The sequence below is a fragment of the Erinaceus europaeus genome, chromosome 8 (genome assembly GCF_950295315.1).
Source record: "Erinaceus europaeus chromosome 8, mEriEur2.1, whole genome shotgun sequence".
Taxonomy (NCBI): Eukaryota; Metazoa; Chordata; class Mammalia; order Eulipotyphla; family Erinaceidae; genus Erinaceus; species Erinaceus europaeus.
In genome coordinates, this window is record NC_080169.1 from 79,705,077 (window position 1) to 79,730,140 (window position 25,064).

At 36.5% G+C, this 25,064-nt stretch overlaps 1 protein-coding gene across 5 annotated transcripts in view; it reads right to left on the bottom strand.

Moving 5' to 3' along the window:
- Positions 1-25,064, bottom strand: part of IMMP2L (inner mitochondrial membrane peptidase subunit 2) — a 777,851-nt gene that overhangs the window by 107,464 nt on the left and 645,323 nt on the right. For 3 of the 5 annotated variants that reach the window (XM_060196428.1, XM_060196427.1, XM_007516133.3), the window contains exon 5: positions 4,916-5,018. The exons of 1 other annotated variant lie outside the window; for it this stretch is intronic. In XM_060196428.1, coding sequence (XP_060052411.1) covers positions 4,916-5,018 — 103 coding nt within the window. Of the gene's footprint in view, positions 1-2,966; positions 3,366-4,915; positions 5,019-25,064 lie in introns of those variants that run through there. One more of the 5 variants, XM_060196430.1, reaches the window with a different exon arrangement.

A 25,064-nucleotide genomic window follows, 5' to 3' on the forward strand; every position in this document is an offset into this window, starting at 1 on the left:
ATAACACTCTAAGCCCCCACCTAGGTCCTCCTCCACCATCATGTTCCAGAACCTAAACACTCTCCTGCCCCAGATTCCTTTACTTTAGTGAAACTAAATAAGTAAATAATTAAATAGAATTTCATTTGTGTTCGACAAAAAGCAATGAACATCAAGAACATTTTAAATATAATGAAGTGAATATTTATAGTAAGTGGAAGGAAGAACTGAGCATGAATTTTAATTGCTGAAGAGTTCATTAACTGAAAAAAGTTAACATTGCCTTTTAGGGGCCGAGTAGTGGGGCATCAGGTAGAAAGCATGCTTTATAGTGTGCGTGGATTTGCGTTCAAGGCACCAGTCCCCACCTGCAGGGGGATGATAACTGTGTGGTGAAACAGCACTGAAGATGACTCTGCCTCTCCTATATTATATTATCTCCCCCTTTCTTCTCAATGTTCTCTTTGTCTCCATCTGAAGTAAATAAATAAATACAGAAAGGGAGTTTTGGTGACCTAGATGCAGTTTTTAAAAACTTATCTTTGAAAATTCACAGCTATGCATGTACATACACAAATATGAACTTTACTTTTTTTGTGCTTTCATTTTAAAACAAGCAGAAATTCAGCAATATCTATTATGATTATTCACTTTGGGATGCAGGTAAGAAATAATGTGATTGTAATATAAAATGTATTAGTAGGGAGCCAGGTGGTAGTGCACCTGGTTGGGGGCACATGTTACAATGCTCAAGGACCCAGGTTCAAGCCCCCAGTCCCCACCTGCAGTGGGAAAGCTTCACAAGTGGTGAAGCAGGGCTTCAGGTGTCTCTGTCTCTCTCTCTCTCAAACCCTTCCCTCTCAATTTCTGGCTGTCTCTATCCAATAAACAAATAAAGACAATAAAATTTTTTAAAAATATATTAGTATTATTTTTGTAGAAGTAGATATGGTAAAGGGAAAGACAATTTATTTCATAAAATATAAGAACTTAAAAAAGCTTAACAATTCTTCTAAACAAACAGACATATAATAGTTATCTTTCACATATAATTCAGTAAAATCAAGTAATAATGTGTATTGAAAAATCCTTCTAGATAATTATCAATATAACATTAAAGGAAACTTACAAAAGGTACTTCTCACACTATAAACCTAAGCAAAAGTTTTGAATGAATAAATCAATGAGAAGATAGGATATTTTCCCTCTCATTCTGGAATAATGATATATTCAAGAGTATATTCAAGAATATAAGGATATTCCATAGAAGTATTATTCATAATTAATATATCTCCTACATATTCACAGTTTATGGTATTTTCCTCTCTTGTAATATCAGTATAAAACCTTTTTATAAATTTTAGTAGTAATTTACTATAGCCACCTTTATCTTATTTTTAAAGATAATTAGATTTTTTCTAATTATAAAGGTAACAACCTTTATTGTAAATCTTTTAAAATACAAAGAAACAAAAAGACATAAAAATCATGAAATAACTTTGTTTAAAATGCAAAGGTATAAAAAGCGATCACAGGGGCTGGGCAGTAGCCAACAGGTAAAGCGTACATGGCACAAAGCACAGGGATGGACTCAAGGATCCGGTTTGAGCCCCGGCTCCCTACTTGTAGGGGAGTCTTTTCACAAGTGGTGAAGCAGGTCTGCAGGTGTCTTTCTCTCCCCCTCTCTGTCTTTCCCTCCTCTCTCAATTTCTCTCTGTCGTAACCAACAACAACAGCAGCAGTGGCAACAATAACAATAAAACAACAACAAGGGCAACAAAATGGGAAAAACAGCCTCTAGGAACAGTGGATTCATAGTGTAGGCACCGAACCCCAGCAATAACCCTGGAGGTAAATAATAAATAAATAAATAAATAAATAAATAAATAAATAAAAATAAACAATAATCACAACAGCTGAAGTTTACATTCCATTAATATTATAGTGCATCTCTCTTTTCATTTTTTGCCTCCAGGCAAAAATTCACTGCTCTTGGTGACCATCTTTTTGTTCCATTGTTGTTGTTTTATTATTGTTGTTCTTGTTGCTGCTGTTGTTGGATATGACAGAGAGAAATTGAGAGAGGAGAGGAAGACAAAGAGGGAGCGAGAAAGATAGACACGTGTAGACCTGTTTCACTGCTTGTGAAGCAACCCTCTGAAGGTGGAGAGCCGGAGTCTCCAACCGGGATCCTTGTTCCAGTCCTTGAGCTTAGTACTACTATGTGCGCTTACCCCAGTGTGCTACAGCACAATCCTTATATCTCATTTTTAATTTTATTCATTCACTTAAAATAACACTAGAGCTGTTGTTACAAAAAATTTGAACGAGACTGTCACTTTAATGACTGATAAAATTATTTATCTTCAGGGTGAATATCCTTTATTTCATAGTACTCCAATTTTAGGATATATACAATAAACATAATAAAATATATATGTACACACATATATATGTGTATATATATTTACTACTTCATTAATCATTAAAATTTATTTAGAGAGGAAGAAGCTTGCTTTTCTACATGAGGAAATGCAATCCCATACAGGCTAAGTGATTGATGAGGTTCATAACCATGCTTATCTGATTTTCTTATATGTGTTCAAAAGATAATCTACTATTTCCTTTCCATAATGTCATTCTCTACAAGTTTAAGTGCAAGTGTTAATTTTGTTCTGCTGCAATGTATTCTATCTCTACAACTTAATAACTGCTTTTTTAAACTCATAATCCATTATTCATTTCCACTCATAAAACTTTTTTTTTTTTTTGCCAGCAGAGTTATCCATGGTACTGGGTATCTGCATGACTATACCATGCTTCCCAGAAAATATTTCTTTCTGTCTCTCTCTCATGTGAAAGATAGATAGATAGATAGAGATGGGCAGAGAGAGAGAGAGAAGGAGAGACATCTGCAGTTTTGTTCATCACTCACAAACTTTCCTCACAGCAGGAGACCAAAGGCTTGAATCCAGGTCCATTAACTATGTTAATGTGTGTGCTCTACCAAGTGCAACACCACCTGGACCCAAATCTATTTAACTTTAGTCTGAACCTACATATTCTGGAAATAAACTACAACAGAAAAGTGAATTTAAGTATTAAGGGATATATCAAAAATAGTAACAGAAACTAGGAAAAAACAGACTGAGACAATTTTCTTTCTTACAACTAAAAATCTGCTTAAGTGTGTACAGTGGCCCCTCCATTATGAATATCAGGAGGCAGCAATTTAAAAAAAACTATAATTAACTACCTTGCTCAAAGACTTAATTTGGGTACATTAAAAAAAACTGTTCGAGGGGATATGAAAGATAAAATTTCAATCAGTAAAATGTCAAGTATTCCATAGTTAATTTTGACTGTCCCTTGAAAGGTTGTTGCATCTAGAAAAAGAAGATAAATGAATCAGCAATTAAAAAGTCTGGAGTTGACTAACCATCTATGCTGACTGATATGCCAAAAATCTCAACTGAGCATTATTATAGTAATTTCCAAGACTATGTACATTTAAAATTAAGTACTTTTAGTTTTAAAGTCATAATATTTTCCTATTTATTAAATTATAAAATTTAGAATAATCAATTATTCAGATAACCACTCATTAATCAGACATACAATAAATCTCTATTCTCAAATAGTAAAGCTCAGCATTATTGTGGAGATTAACTACATAGTTTTTTCTTCTCTGCCTTATTAAACTGGAACCACCATTATCATTATTATTATTATTTAAAGACAGTAAGAAATCGATAGGGGAGGGGGAGATAGAGAGGGAGAGAAACAGATAAACACCTGCATCCCTGCTTCACCACTCATAAAGCTTTCCCCCCTGCAGCTGGGGACCGGGGGCTCGAACCCAGGTCCTTGTGCACTGCAACATGTGTGCTCAACCAGGTGTGCCACCACCTGGCCCCCACCATTATCATTATTTAAAAAGTAAAAATATATATGTTGTCATTTATCAAATGCAAATAAGCTAATACATGATATATGTTTTCCTATATCCTACAAAAGGTTCTTGTCTGAATAAATTGAGAAAGTGAATTAATTGATAAAGTTAATTCTAGTCAAGTGAATAGAAACTGATACCTTACTTCAAACCATGAGTCAAAAGCCACTCTGGAGATATATACATATATCCGAAAAATAATATTTTAATTATCAAGTAGCTTTGTGCCTCTGACTCATTGACATTTACTGTAACAAGTACATTCCATAAGAAAAAAAAAATCACTTAAACCAAATGGCATTAAGTGCTACACACAATCTATTTGTCCATAACTTGCATGCTATGGTTTCTTACTGGAATAAACACAAAGAGATTTTCCTTTGTATATGATTATTATGTTTTCCCTTTAAAAAGAAAAAAAAAGAGGTATGACTGAAAGAGGATATTTCACAAATAATATAGCTTCATGTTTATACTTATAGTTCAGTGATACAAAATGCTACTGAGTACACAGAAGGAAAAATACCCCCATAATAACTTTATAGCAGGTACAATATGCATATATTTAGATTCTTGCCATTAATCAATCAAAAGCTTTACTTATCAACACGCATCCCATTATTCCTGTATCTTTAACAAAGGATCAAAATTTGATATCTATATTTTTTACTCTTGCTACTTGTAAACTAGTAACACAAAGAACAGGGTGGAAAGCATTTGCATGTAAGATGGCAAAAGAAGACTTTCCTACTAAAATCAGTCAGACAGCTGAAAAGTATCTTTTGGCATTTTACTGAAGTGTTTATGTTCTTTACTTTGAAATACAAATGCACATGGTGACAGTTTACATCATCAATGCAATTTAGATGTTTAGCTATGAAATTTATGATGTTTGGGCTAGAACATCTGAGCAACCTACCTGGCATACTTTGTTCTTATTTTTGAAATTTCAAATTAAATTATATCAGCAACAAGATGACTTACCGGTCCAAAGGAGTTACTATCAAAACTGTGTCCATGATGATCACCTTCTACCCAAATGTGACCACGAGGGACTTTGACATACCGGTTTTTGTGTCCAATGGTTCTAGAAATAAACACCATACATTAAAATAAGAAAAGAATTCAAATAGTTAAGCCTTCAAGAACAAGGAAGTAGGCAGGGCTAGATAGCATAATGGTTATGCAAAGAGACTGTAATGCCTCAGGCACCAAAGTCCCAGGTTCAGTCCCCTGCACCACCATAAGCCAGAGTTAAGCAGTGCTCTGGTTAAATAAATAAATAAATAAATGGAAGTAAAATATTAGAAAGATGTGATAGATCTTTATATATTACTCATGAGACTATATCATAACTCTGTTTATTTATTTCCACCAGGATTTTGTGTTAGCTTGATGCTGTCACTTCTAATGAACTCTTTTTTTCTCAGATAGAAACACAGAAGAGAGACATTATAGTACTCACTACTCCACCACTACTGAAGCAATCCTTGTTGTATGGTGATTCCATGTACTTGATGGTGGGTGGCTCAAACCCAGGCCTCTCCTCTCCTCTCTCCTCTCTCCTCTCTCCTCTCTCCTCTCTCTCTCTCTGTTTTATATAGACAGAGAGAAATCCAAAGGGAAGGGGAGATAGAGAGGAAGAGAGACACCTGTAGCATTGCTTCAACAATTGTGAAGCTTCCCCCCTACAGGTGGGACCAGGGGTTTGAACTCTGGTCCTTGAACATTGTAACATATATGCTCAAGAAGGTGTGCCACCACCTGGCCCTTCAAACCCAGGTCTTTGTGCATGGTAAAATGTGTGCTCTACTGAGTATCTGCCAGCCCACTGTTACCATAACTTCAATTTTAAGCAAAATGTGGTCAGGACTTCTTCACCTATTCACAGGTTTTTGTCTTGTTTTTTTATTTTTTGTTTGTTTGTTTGTTTCATATTTCTGTAGGAAGAAATTTTGTATTTCAGTAAAATATACTGTCACTGAATAGTGCTACTGAACATTAATATTGGTACTTAGTCACAATATCCTGGATATGTTTTTTGTGAAGTTAAATACTGACAAAAACAAATCTATTTTTTCTCTAAACTCATTTTAATAGCAATATTCAACTCTTAGTCAGCTGCGAGACTACTTTTCAGATCAAATTAACTGCCAAACTAAAGACAGCAGTTTCAAAACTACTTCTTTTAAACTCAACTCATATGAGAAAGGTCATGGAAGATTTCGTGTCAGATATTAAGTATCAAGATTAATTAGAAAAAAAAAATCTATTGTTAAAATTTTGATTTTATTGAAAAATTTGATCTCAAAAAATTAGGAAATTGGACAATTATAAAGACTACAAGTTAATGATAAGCAGTAGATATTTAGCAGAACATTGTACATCTTAAGACTGGCAAAGAAAAGCCATCAGACTTTTCCGTAATGCTGATGGCAATGTAAAGTTATATAGACTTTTCCCCTTATTTTCACATTTACAACCCATTTTTATCAAATTTATTTGTTAGACTAAAACATTCATGTCTTTCACCTGGTTATTCTGCCAGTGGGAATCCAATATACTCCAAAGAAATAAGGGGGAAAGCTTATATAGCTTTATATTTCCACCAATACTGTGTAAGAATCTGACTTCATTTCTTTCTCAGACCTAAGATGTAAAGTGTATGGACAAACTTTTTATGGCACAAAAAATACACTAAATATTCGGGAAAATGGGACTGGTTAAATGAACAATGACATAATAAATTGAACAAAAGAAATAGGATTAGAATAAAATGCTATGTTAATGTTATAATAAATTGGGATGGGAGGGCACAAAGACTGTTTTTTATTCTTTTTTTTTTTTTTCCCAAAGCATTCAGAGAAAAATCCTAGGTTAGCATAGCTTCTCATTTATTGTTGGTTGAGTGAATGTGTAAATAAATATCACCCAGGAGTCTGTGGAAAAAAGTCCTGACACTGAGTTTGACCCACTGCTCTTTGAGACCAACTACCTATTAGACTATGTTTTTTAGTTAGCAAGTTGTATATATACAAAATAAAACAAAGAAGAAAAGCTACATATAAATTGATGCTATAGAAATTGAAATTATTCATTATCTGGGATGGTTTTGAATTTTCAAGATAACTCAGTGTTGAATTAGTTTGCTTTAAATCAGTAAATCATTCATGCAAGAAAGTAATGCTGTGGCCATTAGAAACCCACAGTAAGTTAATGACTGATGTTTATTTTTAATTACTACTGGGGAGAGTTTCAGCTTTTCTAAGGAAAGAAAAAACAAGTTGAACACATCTTACCATCATATATCCTGTAATATAAGTGTTGTCTAATTAAAATCAGTCAATTAGTCCTTGATACTACTGCCACTTTTATCATGAAATTGCTCTAAGAACTAATATCCCCACATCAAAGTGTTAATGATGGGGAGGAGCCCCTTAACTTAATTGTTGGCAAGATACACTCTCCTAATAAACTCAAACATTTGTTTACCTTATTAAGTTGGTTATTTTGGATAAATTGTCAGAAAGGAAATAATTAACCATTTTGCTTCTCCAAATAATTATTCAAATCAAATCATGAGTTAAAACCAGTATAAACTAATTTCTTCAATTAATTGGTAATCAAGCACATGGTTCTGAGAACCAGGTAGCATCTAGAAACCACTAAGAATCTTATATATAACTTAGGGTAAATTTCCCATATAAGTGCTAACCAGGCCTGACCTTGCTTAGCTTAGGAAATACTGCATGTTCATGGTATGAACTGAAATTTGATAGAGTTTCAATAAACCAAGGTGTGATACACCTGTGATAGAAAACAACAGATTTTAAAATCACCAGTGACACTGTTACATTCCTTTACGATGACCATCTTCTCTAAAATAATTAAATGTACCCTTATTCCATTATTTTCTAGTCTCTTACAATGCCTTATTTTTATTGCATCTAATACAACATTCAGTTATTGATTCACTTACAGATTGCCTAACCCTCGACCCTAGCCACACACACTAGAATGAGCATGTTGGAACTTTGCCTTTCTTGCTCACTACAATATGCCCAGAGTCCAGAAAATTCATTGTATAAGGTGCTCAACAGACATTTGAGAAATGAATAAATAACTGAAGACTAAAAGTCACTGCCATAAAGTAAGAAAAATACAGTGGAAAGGGACAAACTCAGAAAACAGACTAACTCAGCTTTAATATTTATACAAACATTAATGAAAATTAAGTTTATGCAAGATACTTGGATTCTATCTCTATTCACCTACCTGTAATTTTATAATGGCTTATATACCTATTATTATTATTGTTATTGTTATTATTTTTTGCGTCCAGGGTTATTGCTGGAGCTCAGTGCCTGTACCACGAATCCATTGCTCCTGGAGGCTATTTTTTTCCCTTTTGTTGCCTTAGTTGTTTTATCGTTGTTGCGGTTATTACTATTGTTGTTATTGATGTCATTGTTGTTGGATAGGACAGAGAGAAATGGAGAGGCGGGAAGACAGAGAGGGGGAGAGAAAGACACCTATAAACCTGCTTCACCGCTTGTGAAGTGCCCCCCCCCCCCCCGCAGGTGGGGAAACAGGGGTGGGGGGTGTGGGGGCTTGAACTGGGATCCTTACTGCCTTTGGTATGCAAATCCTGCACTCTTACACACTGAACTATCTTCCTGGTCTTATTTGCCCATCTTTAAATGTGATGAATGAGACACACTCAAAGGACCTGAAAATGAAAGTTAGTCATAGTTTAGAATATGAATTGAGAATTTTCTATGGAGCATAGTCTTTGCAGTCTGTCTATCTTGGTTTCTGTATCTGACTTAACACTTTCAAATTCATGTAATCTTAGACTGATTGATGAAACTCTTTGTCAATTTCCCTAATTTTAAAACCAGGCAAACAATAGTACCTAATTTAAAAAGTCATTCTATGGATAAAAGTGGCATACATTAAACACTTGATAATGGATTCACTGATAATTGAAATAATTTTTAAGTGAAGTTTTCAATACTTTCAGTATCATTATGTAGTACAGTAAGAACCCAGTGAATAGTAGCTATTACCACTACTAATTCCTTTGCCCTCTTTATTTTTTAAATTTTTTATTTTATAATTCACACTGTGCTCAGCCTCTGCTATCTGGTAATATCAATTCTTTAAAATTACTTGAGCTATGCTTCAATTTCTCTTCTCCACAATTGTGCTGTGATTATGGACAATTTTATGAGACAATATTTCTTTTCTTTTATTATTATGCCCTTTCTGAAGTCCTAAAACAAACTTGTAAAGACACTATCGGTACACATACAGTTTCATAGATGAGAGCAAAACCTTTGTTTTTCAGCTACTAGTCACTTGCAAATATGAGTGTTGCTAAGCTAATAGTGGTTTACATAGATTTCAGAAAGGTATAAAAGAACCCTTTGGGTTATAGAACATTGGTAAAATTCATGCCATATAACACAGTACATATTCTATTTCTCAGTTTTCCATCTAACTTTTTTAAAAAATCCACAGTATCTTTTAAAAATATGATAGTAAAATATTGAGCTGATTTCTTTACAGATTGCTAAAGAAATATGGCACTTCTAATAAAATTTCTCTTAGAGAAGGAATTTTAAATTGCTTTTTGTGCTCCTGAATTCACATAAAATAAAGACAAGATAATCTTTCAGGTAATTTCACAGTTAAGTGAGGCGTCAGCCTATAAGGTTGTATGTATCTATGGTTTGCAAATAATTTTCATTTTGACAGCCAAAAATGAGATCTGTATAGTATTCTAACTACCTGTCTATAAAAGGGGCATTTTTAGTACTAGCTTTACCAAGACAAGTTGCCTTGGTCTTATAAATGGAATGAAGAGTGATTGTATTCCATTTGATTTGACCTTGAAAACATTGTTTTTTGCTTTCGGCTTTTCTTATTTAAGTCTCAGGGTCTTTTGAGTATCCTCAATTGGATACAAAATTGTCCATGTAATCTATGACAGCACAAGAGAAAAAAACTAATATTTAAAGTATTTCCTAAACATAAACACACACAATAGGTATTTAATATTGATTAATAGTTTAAGATTGAAATGATTTTATATTTCAAATTATTCTGTTAATTTTTCTCATTGCTCAATGTAGTGACTTCCCTGTGGATGTTTATTGATCCTTGGATCCAAGACCCCTGCATTTTCATTCTTGTGAGTAAACCAGAAGTTACAGCTCAGGACTCATAAAGACCTGGAGTTAGAACAAAAACTCCTTTATCACTGTTAGACTGGACTAGAAAAGATAGGCTAAACCCTTGTTTCAGTCAGAGATAGCTTACTGATTAAACTGAGTGCCTCAGCATACTTAAAGCCCAGAGTTGAGCTGCTGCACTACATGAGAGTTGCTATGGCATGGTGCTGTGGCCTGCCTCTCCAGCACACACTCTCTCTCTCTCTCTCTTTCTCTCTCTCTCTCTCTCTCTCTCCTTCTTACCCTTCTTTTTTTCTATGTCAGAATAAAAAATAGGTATGGAGTAGTAATTGTCCATGTACAAGAGTATTGCTCCACAAAATTCATAAAAATAATCTCTCTTCTATACCAACATATCTTAGAATACCAATTGAAAGGAGCTTGGTTTGAAAGGGAGTTGGGGGTGACCAAGAGTTATACTGTCAAAAACTATATATCTAGTAAAGGACAATTATTGTCTGTATGACAACCCTTGTTAAAATCATCAAATAAGTAAATGCAGGAAAACTTGAGGATAAGACTCCCACTAGAATCCTGGGTCTATTTCCTCCCTAACTTGAGGCCAGATCACATAAACCTAATACTCGTTTGGTTTCAACAAAAGACACTCAATGCTTTAACAACTGGAAGAACATCTCCAAGCTTCTCAGATAAAAGAAGTGACTATGACTACAAAAGCTGGATAAGGGCAAGAGACTGTCTCACTAATAATGGCCTCTTTGGCCACTATGAGGCCACCCCATCACCTTGGGTCCTAGACAGAGAATTTTTGGATTTCCCCCATAGATAATATGGACCCAGACCTCTGATAAATCCCACTCTCTACCCTCACTGGTCACCCCTATTGGAATTTTATCATAAATCCTTTTGTAGACTTCTTCAGGACTGTATCCTCACTATGAATTAGCCATGGTAAGGAATGCCACACTCTGCGAAAGGAGGCTGGGTCATCTTACTCTGCCACTCAAGGACGACTGGCTTTGAAATGAGCATAGTCTAGAATTTTCCAAGATTTGACTGTGGATTGTGAGCTGGGACTCAGAGACTGTACAGGCTCCTGTACTAAATATTAATATATATGGGTCCTGGGTTTGATAATTATGGTAAATTGTTAATTGCATTTATATATTTTCTTTAAGTTTGTGAGCAACTCTGCCCTAATCCTGCTTCCCAGTTGTACTCTCAACTCTGGCACCATCTTCCCAGACAATATTTCTAGCCCACCTCCATGTGAATTATCAAACTCAAACAAAGATTATTAATATATAGGCTCCTAGGAACATTCCTAAAGTAAACTTCCTAGCTCCCGTGTACCTTAAAATCCCTAATTTCATCTGTTCTATTTCTCTGTCACAGTACCTGTTTGCTAAACATTTTGTACTGTTTTCCATCTTAGTGCATTTCATTCACCAAGTTCCAGATGCTACTGTGATTCCATCCGGACTTCCCTGGGCAGATAACCTCACCAATACTCCTGGAACCTCATCTCTTCATAACCCTACCCAATTAGGGAAAGATAGAAACATGCTGGGGTGTGGATTGACCTGCCAGTGCCCATCTAGTGGAGAAGGAATTATAGTATTTAGAACTCCCACCTTCTGCTCCCCAGATAGAGTTTTAGTTCATGCTCTCAGATAACAATAGGGAAATTTCCTGTCGGGCATTTTGCCAGCCCCACCCCCACCCCATCCCCCACTCCATCCTCCACTGCTGACACTATGGCTTATTTATGTAATCTTGAATTGTATTACCACACTGCCAGGAGTTCCTGGTCTCTCTCCCGCTACGCAAGCCTGGCAATTTCCAATGACGGGACAGGACACAGAACTCTGGTGGTAGGAACTGTATGGAATTACACCCCTATTAAAATTATACCCCTTACAATCTTTTAAATCCATATTAAATCACTAATATAAAATAAAACATTAAAAAGAAGAAAGGGAGTTGGCACTTCAGTGGTCAGTGGAGTATTCAGGCACATTTAGGGGGGGATAAAAAATTATAACACAGAGACAATTGTCTTGTAATATTTCTCAGGTAATATTTAAGTTTACAAAAGCTATAATCTACCATCAGGAAAGAAAAATGAGAATGACACTTGCTATCTGGAGTTGGCCTCTCAAAGAGAAAAAATTCCTTGAGAATCTATTCCCTGCTCTCAAGTAAGATCAGGACTTGAATTGACTGTCTATATAATTTGTGAAGGTTAAGAATTAGCTTTAATTGATACCAGGCATCTGTCAAAATAAAAAAATATATTATCTCTTCAGGGATAATCCCTCAAATCAGAATTTTCAGGTTCTTTATAGATAAGAATGAGCCAATAGGAACTGGCACTCCAAAATGACTGTACAAGGAAATTACCAGCATTTATGAGTAAGCAGAAATGATAAACAGCAGAATTTTTCTTTTCAAATATGTATTTACCAAATATGAAATATAAATTACATTACTTCAAGTGTTTTTAAAACTTTTAAAAAATGAATAAAAAATGACTAGAAGCAATATTCTACATTTAAAATACATATATTTGAAAAAGAACCAAACAGAATTTCCAAAAAATTGAGATTTATAATTCAATGATAGGTTAAAAAGAACATATGCATATGAAACAAAATAAACAATGTGTGGAATATACATCTAAAAATTACCAACACTTAATACAGAATGGTAATAAAAGGGAAAATATAAGAGCTGTTGCAGAGCACTGAATATTATTAGGAAACATAAGTATAATCAGAATCTCAAAGGAAGAGAATGAAACAAACTTAAAAGAGATAATATCAAAGATTTTTCACAACTGATGAAGGCATATATTTACAATTCTACCCACAACCTGATAACAAGTAAAATTTTAGATAGAAATCACACCCTGATACATTGTAATAAAATCACAGACCACTAAAGATTTTCTATCTTAAAAAAAAATGTTGTTTTAAAAACTTCCAGAGGGAAAAAGATTATCTTCAAAGAGATAACAACTAAATTAATAGAAGTCCTTTTATTAGCATATACTTTACATGGAATATAAAATAGTAGTTATAAAATGCAGTACTAGAATAATTTATTTAACATCAGTTAAAGTATTTGTTTTTAAAATACCTTATTATTTTATTTTTAAAATTTTATTTATTTTCCCTTTTGTTGCCCTTGTTTGTTTGTTTTTTTTACTGTTGTTGTTGATGTCATCATTGTTAGATAGGACAGAGAGAAATGGAGAGAGGAGGGGAAGACAGAGAAGGGGAGAGAAAGATAGACACCTGCAGACCTGCTTCACCACTTGTGAAGCAACTCCCCTGCAGGAGGGGAGCCCGGGTCTCGAACCAGGGATCCTTAAGCTGGTCCTTGTGCTTTGCACCACTTGCACTTAACCCACTGCGCTACCACCCAACTCCCTGTTTTATTTTTTATCAGAGCACTGCTCAGCTGTGGCTTATTATGGCGCAGCGCAGGATAGAACCTGGGACTTGGGAGTCTCAGATGTGAGAGTCTTTTTGCATAACCATTTTGCTATCTATCCCAGCCCAGTAAAAGCATTTGAATGAGAACATGTCTTTACTTGTCTTGGATATGTAGAAGTGAAAAGGCTGAGTTGTGCAGTTATTCAATGCTTAATATTAAAATAAATTGGTACTGTTTTCAAAAATAGTTTCAATTGTCCTTTGTCACAAGAACTTATTCATTAAAATTTTAGTCAATTACAAAAAATCCACTGCTCCCTATGAACAATCTTTCTCCTTTCTTTCTCCTTCTCTCTTCTTCTTTCTCCTTTCTTCTCCTCCTTCTCCTCCTCCTCCTCCTCCTCCTTCTTTTCTATTTCACTTGATAGGACAGAGAGAAATTGAGAGGGAAGGGCTAGATAGAGGGGCTAAAAGACACCTGCAGACCTGCTTTTCCACTTATGAAGTATTCCCCTTCTTCTTCTAGCGTTTCCCCTAGAAGTAGAGAGTGGTGACTCCAATCCAGGATCTTGAGCATGGTAATGTGTGCACTCAACCAGGGGTGCCTGACCTCTCAAACTGTGAGTTTTTAATGTGCCTTTCACTAATTACTAATTTTGGGGTTCTCATGTGTCACTTATCTTCTTTGTTGGTGAATTGGTTATTCAAGTTTTCAAAAATTAAATTCACTATCACAGAAAGATCAAAATGGGAGATCTTCAGAGGTTTTATATCAGATAAAATGCTAGTAAACAAAATATATAAGAACTCCGTAATCTCAGTGACAAAATAAAAATTAAAAATGGATTAAATCTGTGTGTGGCTAGAATCTTCACCAAAGACTAGATCTAGAGAGCCAATAAATATATGAGAAAAGACTCAAAGTCACTGGTAAACAGAGAAAAGTAAAGGCAATAATGAAATACAACTTTATACTTGTGAGAATGTCATTCATCAGAAAGGACAAAAACACCATGTGTTAAAGAAGATGTAGGAAAAGCAACTTTTTCACTGGCAGGAATGTAAATTCTTCTAACCTTTGTAGAAAACAGTATGGAAATTCTTCAGAACACTGGAGAATGACCTTCTCTGTGGTTCATTAATCTCTCTCCTGAAGATTTGTCCAAAGGGAGAAGAGGGACCTATTCAAGAGATCTATGTACACCTATATGCCATCTTCTGCACCCCATAAAGAGTTTTGGTCCATAGTCCTAGAAGAGGAGAAATGTTAGGGAAAGATGACCAGAGGACTCTGAACTCCAATTACATCAGGACCCAGAAAGAGAAGAGGGAAAAATAAGAATATTTGGAAGTAGTAAGGTATAGGTGTGAGTTAGAAAGGAAGAGAAGGCAGGACCATAAGGAGAAAAAAAGGGCAAATATATATAAATTATAAAAATAATAGTCAACCAATATCTGTGACCTTGGGAGAACTGCTGCACTTTCCAGTGGAGGGAATGGAAACATAGAACTCTGGTAGTAGGAACAGTGTAAAATTATACCACTGTTATCCCATAATTTTGTAAATCAATATTAAATCAATAATAATTTTTTAAAAGCACAAACACAAAAATTTCTTGTTAATTCTATTGACAAATTTTAATCAAAGCTGTGAGCCTCAAAGTTTTTGGTCATTCTTGGGGGCTTCACTGCTCTAAACTAGAGGATAGAAGAAGGGAGAGAGAGAGAGACAGAGACAGAGAGACTGTAGCACTAAAGATACTCCAATGAAGTGGGCATGAGGCACAAGCCTGGATCATGAATATATCAAAGCAGGAAGCTCTCAGGTGAGCCACTTTGTTGACTACCTTATTTTGAGCCTCAAATTTTAAATCACAGACAAAGAAATCGAAATATTATTATAAAATTATTAAAAATCTTCCCAACAACACAAGTCCAGGACCAGATGGATTTACAAACAAATTCTACAAAACATTCAGGAAACAGTTAATACCTATATTTCTAAAGCTCTAGATATAAACCAGGTCCCATGAGATAGGGTATATATTCACATGTATCCATACATTAGGGCAAAATATATAACTGAAAGCAAAAGTACACAATACTCTACAGTGAGTCAATAAATGAAGCCAGAAAGTAGAAAAATCTAAAAAGACATCATATAGAACCTAATGAGATAGTTTCTACTTAAACCTAGATACCCTACTCACCTACTTCATATTATACTTCCCTCAGTCACTCCAAAGCTAACCTTATCAAAGTAAGGAATACAAAACCTGAATAAAGGCAAGAGATTGGCATATTGTAATAATGACTCTTTAGTCACTGTCAGGCCATTCCACCAGCTGGAGCCCTAGTACTACTACTACTAGCGTTTGCCCTTCTTCCGTAGCCAGTCAACAGCATCAGGTTGAGCCTGATGTAAAGTTTCGAGACCTCTTTTGAATCTGGAGAGGTGGCAGTCGTTGACTATGTGGGTCATAGTCTGTCTGGAGCCGCAGGGGCAGTTCGGGTCGTCTCTGGCTCCCCAGCGATGTAACATAGCAGCGCACCGGCCATGGCCTGTTCGATAGCGATTGAGGAGGGCCCAATCATAACGTGCTAGGTCAAAGCCGGGTTGATGCTTGCAGGGGTCTGTGATGAGGTATTTGTTCTTTACTTCAGCTGACTGCCAGCTCTGTTTCCAAGAGACTGGAACAGAGAAGTTCAGTGTAGGCATAGGGGACCAAATTGGGTGACGAGACGTCAACCGTTGAACAGGGTGGGCGAAGATATCCGCGTATATTGGCAGGTCCGGTCGAGCGTAGATGTGGGAAATGAACTTAGATGATGCCGCATCCCGACGAATATATGGCGGGGCGATGTTGCTAAGAACTGGCAGCCATGGAACCGGGGTGGAATGGATGGTTCCAGAAATTATCCTCATGGAGGAATATAATTTGGAATCGACCAAATGGACATGGGGGCTACGGAACCATACTGGGGCACAGTATTCTGCAGTGGAATAGCATAATGCCAGAGATGATGATCGTAGTGTGGAAGCGCTCGCGCCCCATGAGGAGCTGGCCAGTCTTGCAATGATGTTATTCCTCGCGCCCACCTTTGCTGCAGTTTTTATGAGATGTTTGTGAAATGACAGAGTGTGATCGAGAGTAACGCCAAGATAGACTGGCTGGGCTTCATGCCGGATTCTCGTATCGCCAAGCTGCACATTAAGCTCACGTGAGGCTGAGGCATGGTGTAGATGGAAAACAGATGATACCGTTTTTGCAGTGCTAGGGATTAGTCGCCATTTTTTACAGTAATCAGATAGCAGAGACATGTCTTTCGTGAGTGTTTCCTCAAGGATGTTGAACTTTGATGCCTGAGTTGCACAGCAGATGTCATCGGCGTAGATGAACTTCCTTGAAGAAGTTTCTGGGAGGTCATTGATGTAAATATTAAATAGCGTAGGAGCCAGAACAGAGCCTTGGGGGAGGCCACTTGAGACAAGTCTCCATCTGCTAGACTTGTCACCCAGATGCACCCGGAATCTTCTATTTTGGAGAAGAAACGATATAGTGTTAGCCACCCATGGAGGCAGGCATCTTGAGATCTTGACCAGGAGACCATGGTGCCAGACCATGTCATAGGCTGCTGTGAGATCAACAAAGACAGCACCCGTCTTTAAATTCTTCTGGAATCCATTTTCAATGTAAGTTGAGAGGGCCAGGGCTTGTTCGCAGGTAGATCTTCCTGGGCGGAAACCAGCCTGGGCAGGTGATAGGAATTTCTCTGTAAGATGAGAAATACGTGGCAGAAGCAGCCTCTCAAGGAGTTTGTAACACACGGAGAGGAGAGAAATTGGTCTATAGCTGGCGGCCAGTGTTGGGTCTTTCTTTGGTTTGAAAACTGCTATAATCTTCGCAGGATGCCAAACTTTGGGCATAGACTCAGATTCCAAGATGTAGGACAGGAATGAAGCGAGCCACTTCTTTGCCGCGGGGCCCAGGTTAAGAATGAGTTCTGGGGTGATGTTATCATAGCCAGCAGCTGTTCCCGGTTTAACCCTCTTCAAAGCGTCTAGGAGCCCTACTTAGGGATTCCCACACAGAAATGATGGGCCTAGACCTGAAATAGATCCCTCTCTCCATTGTCACTGGTCATCTCTATCAAGAACAACACAATTGACACCTTTGGGGGCCCCCATAGGACCTTGCCCTCATTGTAGATCAACAAAGGTAGAGAATATTCCATCCTCTGAAGGGAGGCTGGATAATATACTCTATCTACCACTTGAGGAAGATGAATTTTGAAACTGGAGCAGCTTGGATCTTTCCTATTCATAAAAACAGAATGCAGGCTCAGACCGACAGAGATGTAGAGGTTACACATGCTCGTAAGCTGAATATGGGCCCCAGATCAAATTTATGGGGTTTACAGTCTATAATATTTATACACCTTTCCCATTTTTGGGAGCTACTCTCTTCCTTGATCCAGGTTTCTAGCCCTCTCTCCAGCCATGACATCATCTCCCCAGACAATAAGTTGGGTCCACCTGCATATCAGAGATCAGGCTAGGAAAAAAACTAGCATAGTCATGGGCCCTTTGGAATATAATATAATATAACTACTCTTTTACATGTAAAGCATAGTCAAAAATGTTTTTTAAAAGCACCAAATGCTTTACATAAAGGGAATTAGTGACTGGGCAAAGATTATAGAAATTAGACTACATATTTCCTTTTTATTCCACTATGGTCTATAACTACATGAGATTCCAAAAACTAATTCCCAACATCTTTCTACCAGAAAAAAAAATTAAATGTCATTTTCTAAATAAACTGTAGACAGTTGCTAGGTGATCAGAGAAATCTATTTAGTTCATTTAAATTAAATGTAAGACTTATACATCTTAAAATAATTTTGCAGTTAGTATTATACATTTAATATGAATGTTCTTAGTACAGCTATGAAATTTTTAGTGTTGAGTATTCCTGATACATTTTCTTCTAAAGTTGGACTATAGTAGAATAATTTCTTTGGAGTGGAGCATCGGAAGATGGCATACTGAGAAGCTGATAGTGGCTTGAGCTCTGACCACATCCTCTGGAAATGGTAGGATATTCTGCCTTTAGTAGGCCAGTCAATAAGGAGTCCTAGCGGTGACACCAAAGAAGTGACTATAACTTAATTTGGGTTAAAAAACAGAGTAAAAAAAAAAAGAGAAAAAAAATTTTCTTTTAAATTATTATCTCCAATGCGCACCTCCTATCCCTTCCCCCCATAACCAGTCCCTAGGGACCAGCTCCTAGCAGGCTCCCCTGCTGAGCTTCTTTCTTTACCAAGATTCCTGTCCCACCAGGAAGTATCATTCACTCTAAGTATAGTCCCTTCTGAAAACTCTGGCCTTTTTTCTTTCTAAGTAGCCAACCCCCCCCAATAGCTAATTAAATAATTTTTAAAATTTTTTAAATAAAAAACTCTTTCCTTCCACCGATCTTTTATTACTGTTCTTTTTCTTTTTTGTCTCTCTCTTTCTTTTTTTTCTTTTTCTCATTCTTGTCATCCTTTCTTCCTTAATCCTACAGCTTCCAAAGCCACAGGTCCCATCCCCCACACCAACAAACAGTGTGCTTTCACTGAATTCACTGATACACGTTTGGGAATTATTTTGGGGAAGAATTCTGACTCAGAGTGAACTCTCACTGTGAGTATCTCTGCTCAACTTCCTTTCCTCCTTTAGCTACCCCTAGAATATACAGTGGATAGTAGATTTGCCTAACTGTCTATGTCAGCTATCCTTGTCTAGTCCTGAAGGTTTTTTCTTTATTTGTTTTTATTTCTTAAGAATCACCTGCCACTGCTCACGAGGTTCGAGGTAATCTGGGACAGGTTTTTTTTTTTTACCCTGCTCTATTTTATTATTAATATTATATAAAGGCATATATCTCCCCCCCCCCCCTTTAGGTTGATCAGAATTAACTCTTGGGGTATCTTTCATTGCTAGGGTAGTGGGCATCTAATCTATTGTGGGAGGCACTTGTCTCTTTACTCCTACCTCCTCTACAGACCCTCCCCTTCCTCCTCCTCCTAGCTAATTAAAAAAAATACAATTAAATTAAATTAAATTGAAAATAAAGTAATCAAAAAAAACTTTCCTTTCACTGCTCTTTAATTACAGCTCTTTTTCTTATCTTTTCACTTTTCTGTCTCTTGTTTCTTTTTTTTTTTTCTTTTTTTTATCTTGACATACACTTCTTCCTTCTTCTTTGCCTTTCTGAATTTAGGAATTATTTTGGGGAAGAAATCTGACTCAGAGTGGACTCTCTATGTGTGTATCTCTGCTCTACTTCCCATTCCCCTCTTGTTACCCCTAGAATATACAGTGAATAGTAGATTTGCATAACTGTCTATTCTTGCTATCCCTTGTTTCTTTTCTCTTTCTTCTTCACTGGGATTTGGTAACTATTTTTTCACGGACTGTAGACATTGTTTGGCTAACTGGTAGTGATTAAATGCTTCATTACTTGCTTCAGTTGCTATTGTAATTCCTGAGGATGTTAAGTGCAATTGTCATAAAGGTATTTAGTATAGTATTGCTTGTACTCAAGACACAACAACTGAGGAACAACAGAGCATAAAAACAGAAACACATAAATAAAAAAAATGGGTAGATCAAAAAAAATAAAACTGCTACTCCAATGAATGAAGACAAGAGCCCAGAAGAAACTACAAATCAGGCAGAAGTAACCATAGATAAGAAAAGTATGCAAGCAATAATAAACTTATTAATCACAGAAATGAAAACAACATTGGAGGAAAGGAATGGCAGTATTAGGGAAACAACTGTTGAGACCCAAAAGGAAAATACTGATTATCTTGAGGCAATTAGAGAACTGAAAGCTGAAATAGCTGAACTGAAGAAAGAAGCTGAGGGAAGGGAAAGCAGACTAACAAAAGCAGAGAACAGAATTAGTCAGACACAGGATGAGTTAGAGAAAACTAAGAAAGAGGTGAAAGAGCTCAAAAAGAGATTGAGAGACACTGAAAACAACAACAGAGACATATGAGATGATCTCAAAAGAAATAACATTCGTATAATTGGCCTGCCAGAGGAAGAAAGAGAGGAAGGGGAAGCAAACATTCTAGAGGAAATAATAGAAGAAAACTTCCCAGACCTGAATAACAGAAAGGACATCAAGATTCAAGACCCCCAGAGAGTTCCAAACAGAATCAACCCAGACCTGAAGACACCAAGACACAGCATAGTCACAATGAAAAGGAGTAAGGATAAAGAAAGGATCCTAAAGGCTGCAAGAGAGAAACAAAAAGTCACATATAGGGGAAAACCCATAAGATTATCTATAGACTTCTCCACTCAAACTCTAAAAGCCAGAAGAGAATGGCAAGATATCTATCGAGCCCTGAATGAAAAAGGGTTTCAACCAAGGATAATATATCCTGCTAGGCTTACATTCAAACTAGATGGAGGGATCAAAACCTTCTTAGACAAACAACAGTTAAAGGAGGCAACCATCACCAAACCGGCCCTGAAAGAGGTTCTAAAAGACCTCTTATAAACAAGAACATCACTATAATACTTGCAATATATCAGAGCAAACAAAAATTTATTTTGAACAATGGCACTACAGTACATTAAATCCATAATATCAATAAATGCCAATGGCTTAAAATCACCCATCAAAAGGCACAGAGTGGGGGGATGGATTAGAAAATATAACCCAACCATATGCTGATGCAAGAATCCCATCTGTCACAACAAGATAAACACAGACTTAAAGTGAAAGGATGGAAAACTGTCATACAGGCTAACAGACCACAAAAAAAGGCAGGAACAGCCATTCTCATCTCAGACACAATAGATTTTAAATTAAATAAAGTAATAAAAGATGGGCAAGGACATTACACGATGATTAGAGGATCAATCAGTCAAGAAAACAACAATTATTAACATCTATGCACCCAATGAGGGACCATCTAAATACGTCAAGCACTTACTGAAAGAATTTCAAAAATACATCAATAGTAATACAATAATAGTGGGAGACTTCAATACCCCACTCTCACACATAGACAGATCAACAAAGCAGAGAACCAACAAAGATACAAGAGAATTTAATGGAGACATTGACAGACTAGACCTCTTGGACATTTTCAGAGTCCTTCACCCCAAAAAACTGGATTTCACTTTCTTGTCAAATCCACATAACACATACTCAACGATAGACCACATGTTAGGCCACAAAGACAGCATCAATAAATTGAAGAGCATCGAAATCATCCCAAGTATATCAGACCATAGTGGAGTAAAACTAACATTTAATAACAAACAAAAAATTTTTAAAAGTCACAGAATTTGGAAACTAAACAACATACTCCTTGAGAACCACTGGGTCAGAGAGTCACTCAAGCAGGAAATTCAACTATTCCTGGAAACAAATGAAAATGAAGACACAACCTATCAAAATATTTGGGACACAGCTAAAGCAGTACTGAGAGGGAAACTTATAGCCATACAATCACATATTAAATACCAAGAAAAAGCTCAAATGAATGACCTTACTGCACACCTCAAGGACATAGAGGAAGAGGAATAAAGGAACCCTAAAGCAACCAGAAGGACAGAAATCACAAAAATTAGAGCAGAAATAAACAACATCGAAAACAAAAGAACCATACAAAAGATCACTGAAGCCAAATGTTGGTTCTTTGAAAGATTAAACAAAGTTGACAAACCCCTAGCCAGACTCACCAAGCAAAAAAGAGAGAAGAGTCAAATTAATAGAATTATAAACGATGGAGGAGATATCACAACTGACACCACAGAAATCCAGAGAATCCTGCTAAACTTCTATAAAGAACTATACACCACCAAGCTAGAGAATCTGGAAGAAACTGAACAATTCCTAGAAGCATATGCCCTTCCAAAACTGAACCAAGAAGAACTACAAAATCTAAATGCACCAATCACAGACAAATAAATTGAAACCGTTATTAAGAATCTCCCCAACAACAAAAGTCCTGGACCAGATGGCTTCACACACGAATTCTACAAAACTTTCAGGAAACAGTAAGTTCCCATACTTCTTAAGCTTTTCCATAAGATTGAAGAAACAGGAATACTCCCTTCCACCTTCTATGAAGCCAACATCACCCTGATACCAAAAGCTGATAGGGACAGAACAAAAAAGGAAAACTACAGACCAATATCGCTGATGAACATAGATGCCAAAATATTAAACAAGATCCTGGCCAACCAGATACAGCAACATATCAAAAAGATTGTTCATCATGACCAAGTGGAATTCATGCCAGGAATGCAAGGCTGGTTCAACATCCGTAAGTCAATCAATGTCATTCACCACATCAATAAAAGCAAAGCAAAAAAACCACATGATTATCTCAATAGAAGCAGAGAAAACCTTTGACAAAATCCAACACCCATTCATGCTCAAAACTCTACAAAAAATGGAAATAGATGGGAAATTCCTCAAGATAGTGGAATTTATATATAGCAAACCTACAGCCAACATCATACTCAATGGATAGAAGCTGAAAGCATTCCCCCTCAGATTGGGGACTAGACAGGGTTGTCCACTGTCACCGTTACTCTTCAACATAGTATTGGAAGTTCTTGCCATAGCAATCAGGCAAGAGCAAGAAATCAAAGGAATACAGATTGGAAGGGAAGAAGTCAAGCTCTCACTATTTGCAGATGATAATGATAGTATACATAGAAAAACCTAAAGAATCCAGCAGAAAACTACTGGAAGTTATTAGGCAATATAGCAAGGTATCTGGCTACAAAATCAATGTACAAAAATCAGTGGTATTTCTTTATGCAAATACTAAATCTGAAGAAGAAGACCTCCACAAATCACTCCCATTTACTGTTTCAGCAGAATCAATCAAATACATAGGAATAAAGTTGACCAAAGAAGTGAAAGACTTGTATGCTGAAAACTATGAGTCGCTACTCAAGGAAATAGAAACTGATACCTAGAAATGGAAAGATATCCCATGCTCATGGATTGGAAGAATAAATATCATCAAAATGAATATTCTCCCCAGAGCCATATGCAAATTTAATGCAATACCCATCAAAGTTCCACCAAGCTTCTTTAAGAGAACAGAACAAACACTACAATCATTTATCTGGAACCTGAAAACACCTAGAATTGCCAAAACCATCTTGAGGAAAATAATCAGAAATGGAAGCATCACACTCCCAGACCTTAAACTATATTATAAAGCCATCATCATCAAAACAACATGGTACTAGAACAAAAATAGGCACACAGACCAGTGGAACAGAATTGAAAGCCCAGAAATAAATCCCCACACCTATGGACATCTAATCTTTGATAAGGGGGCCCAAAGGATTAAATAGAAAAAGGAGGCTCTCTTCAATAAATGGTGCTGGGAAACCTGGGTTGTAACATGCAGAAGAATAAAATTGAACCACTTTATCTCACCAGAAACAAAAATCAATTCCAAATAGATCAGAGATCTAGATGTCAGACCAGAAACAATCAAATACTTAGAGGGAAACATTTGTAGAATAGTTTCCCACCTACACCTCAAGGATATCTTTGATGAATCAAACCCAATTGCAAGGAAGACTAAAGCAGAAACAAACCAATGGGACTACATCAAATTGAAAAGCTTCTGCACATCCAAAGGAACTATTAAACAAACAAAGAGACCCCTCAAAGAATGGGAGAAGATCTTCACATGCCATACATCAGACAAGAAACTAATCACCAAAATATATAAAGAGCTCAGCAAACTTAGCACCAAAAAAGCAAATGACCCCATCCAAAAATGGGCAGAGTATATGAACAAAACATTCACTACAGAGGAGATCCAAAAGGCTAACAAACATATGAAAAATCGCTCTAGGTCACTGATTGTCAGAGAAATGCAAATTAAGACAGCACTAAGATACCACCTCACTCCTGTAAGAATGGCATACATCAAAAAGGACAGCAGCAACAAATGCTGGAGAGGATGTGGGGACAGAGGAACCCTTTTACATTGCTGGTGGGAATGTAAATTGGTCCAGCCTCTGTGGAGAGCAGTCTGGAAAACTCTCACAAGGCTAGACATGGACCTTCCATATGATCCAGTAATTCCTCTCCTGGGCTTATACCCCAAGGACTCCATAACACCCAACCAAAAAGAGGTGTGTACTCCTATATTCATAGCAGCACAATTCATAATAGCTAAAACCTGGAAGTAATCCAGGTGCCCAACAACAGATGAGTGGCTGAGAAAGCTGTGGTATATATACACAATGGAATACTGGGTATATATACAGAATGGAATACTATGCAGCTATCAAGTACAATGAACCCACCTTCTCTGACCCATCTTGGACAGAGCTAGAAGGAATTATGTTAAGTGAGCTAAGTCAGAAAGATAAAGATGAGTATGGGATGATCCTACTCATCAACAGAATCTGAGTAAGAAGATCTGAAAGGTAAACTAAAA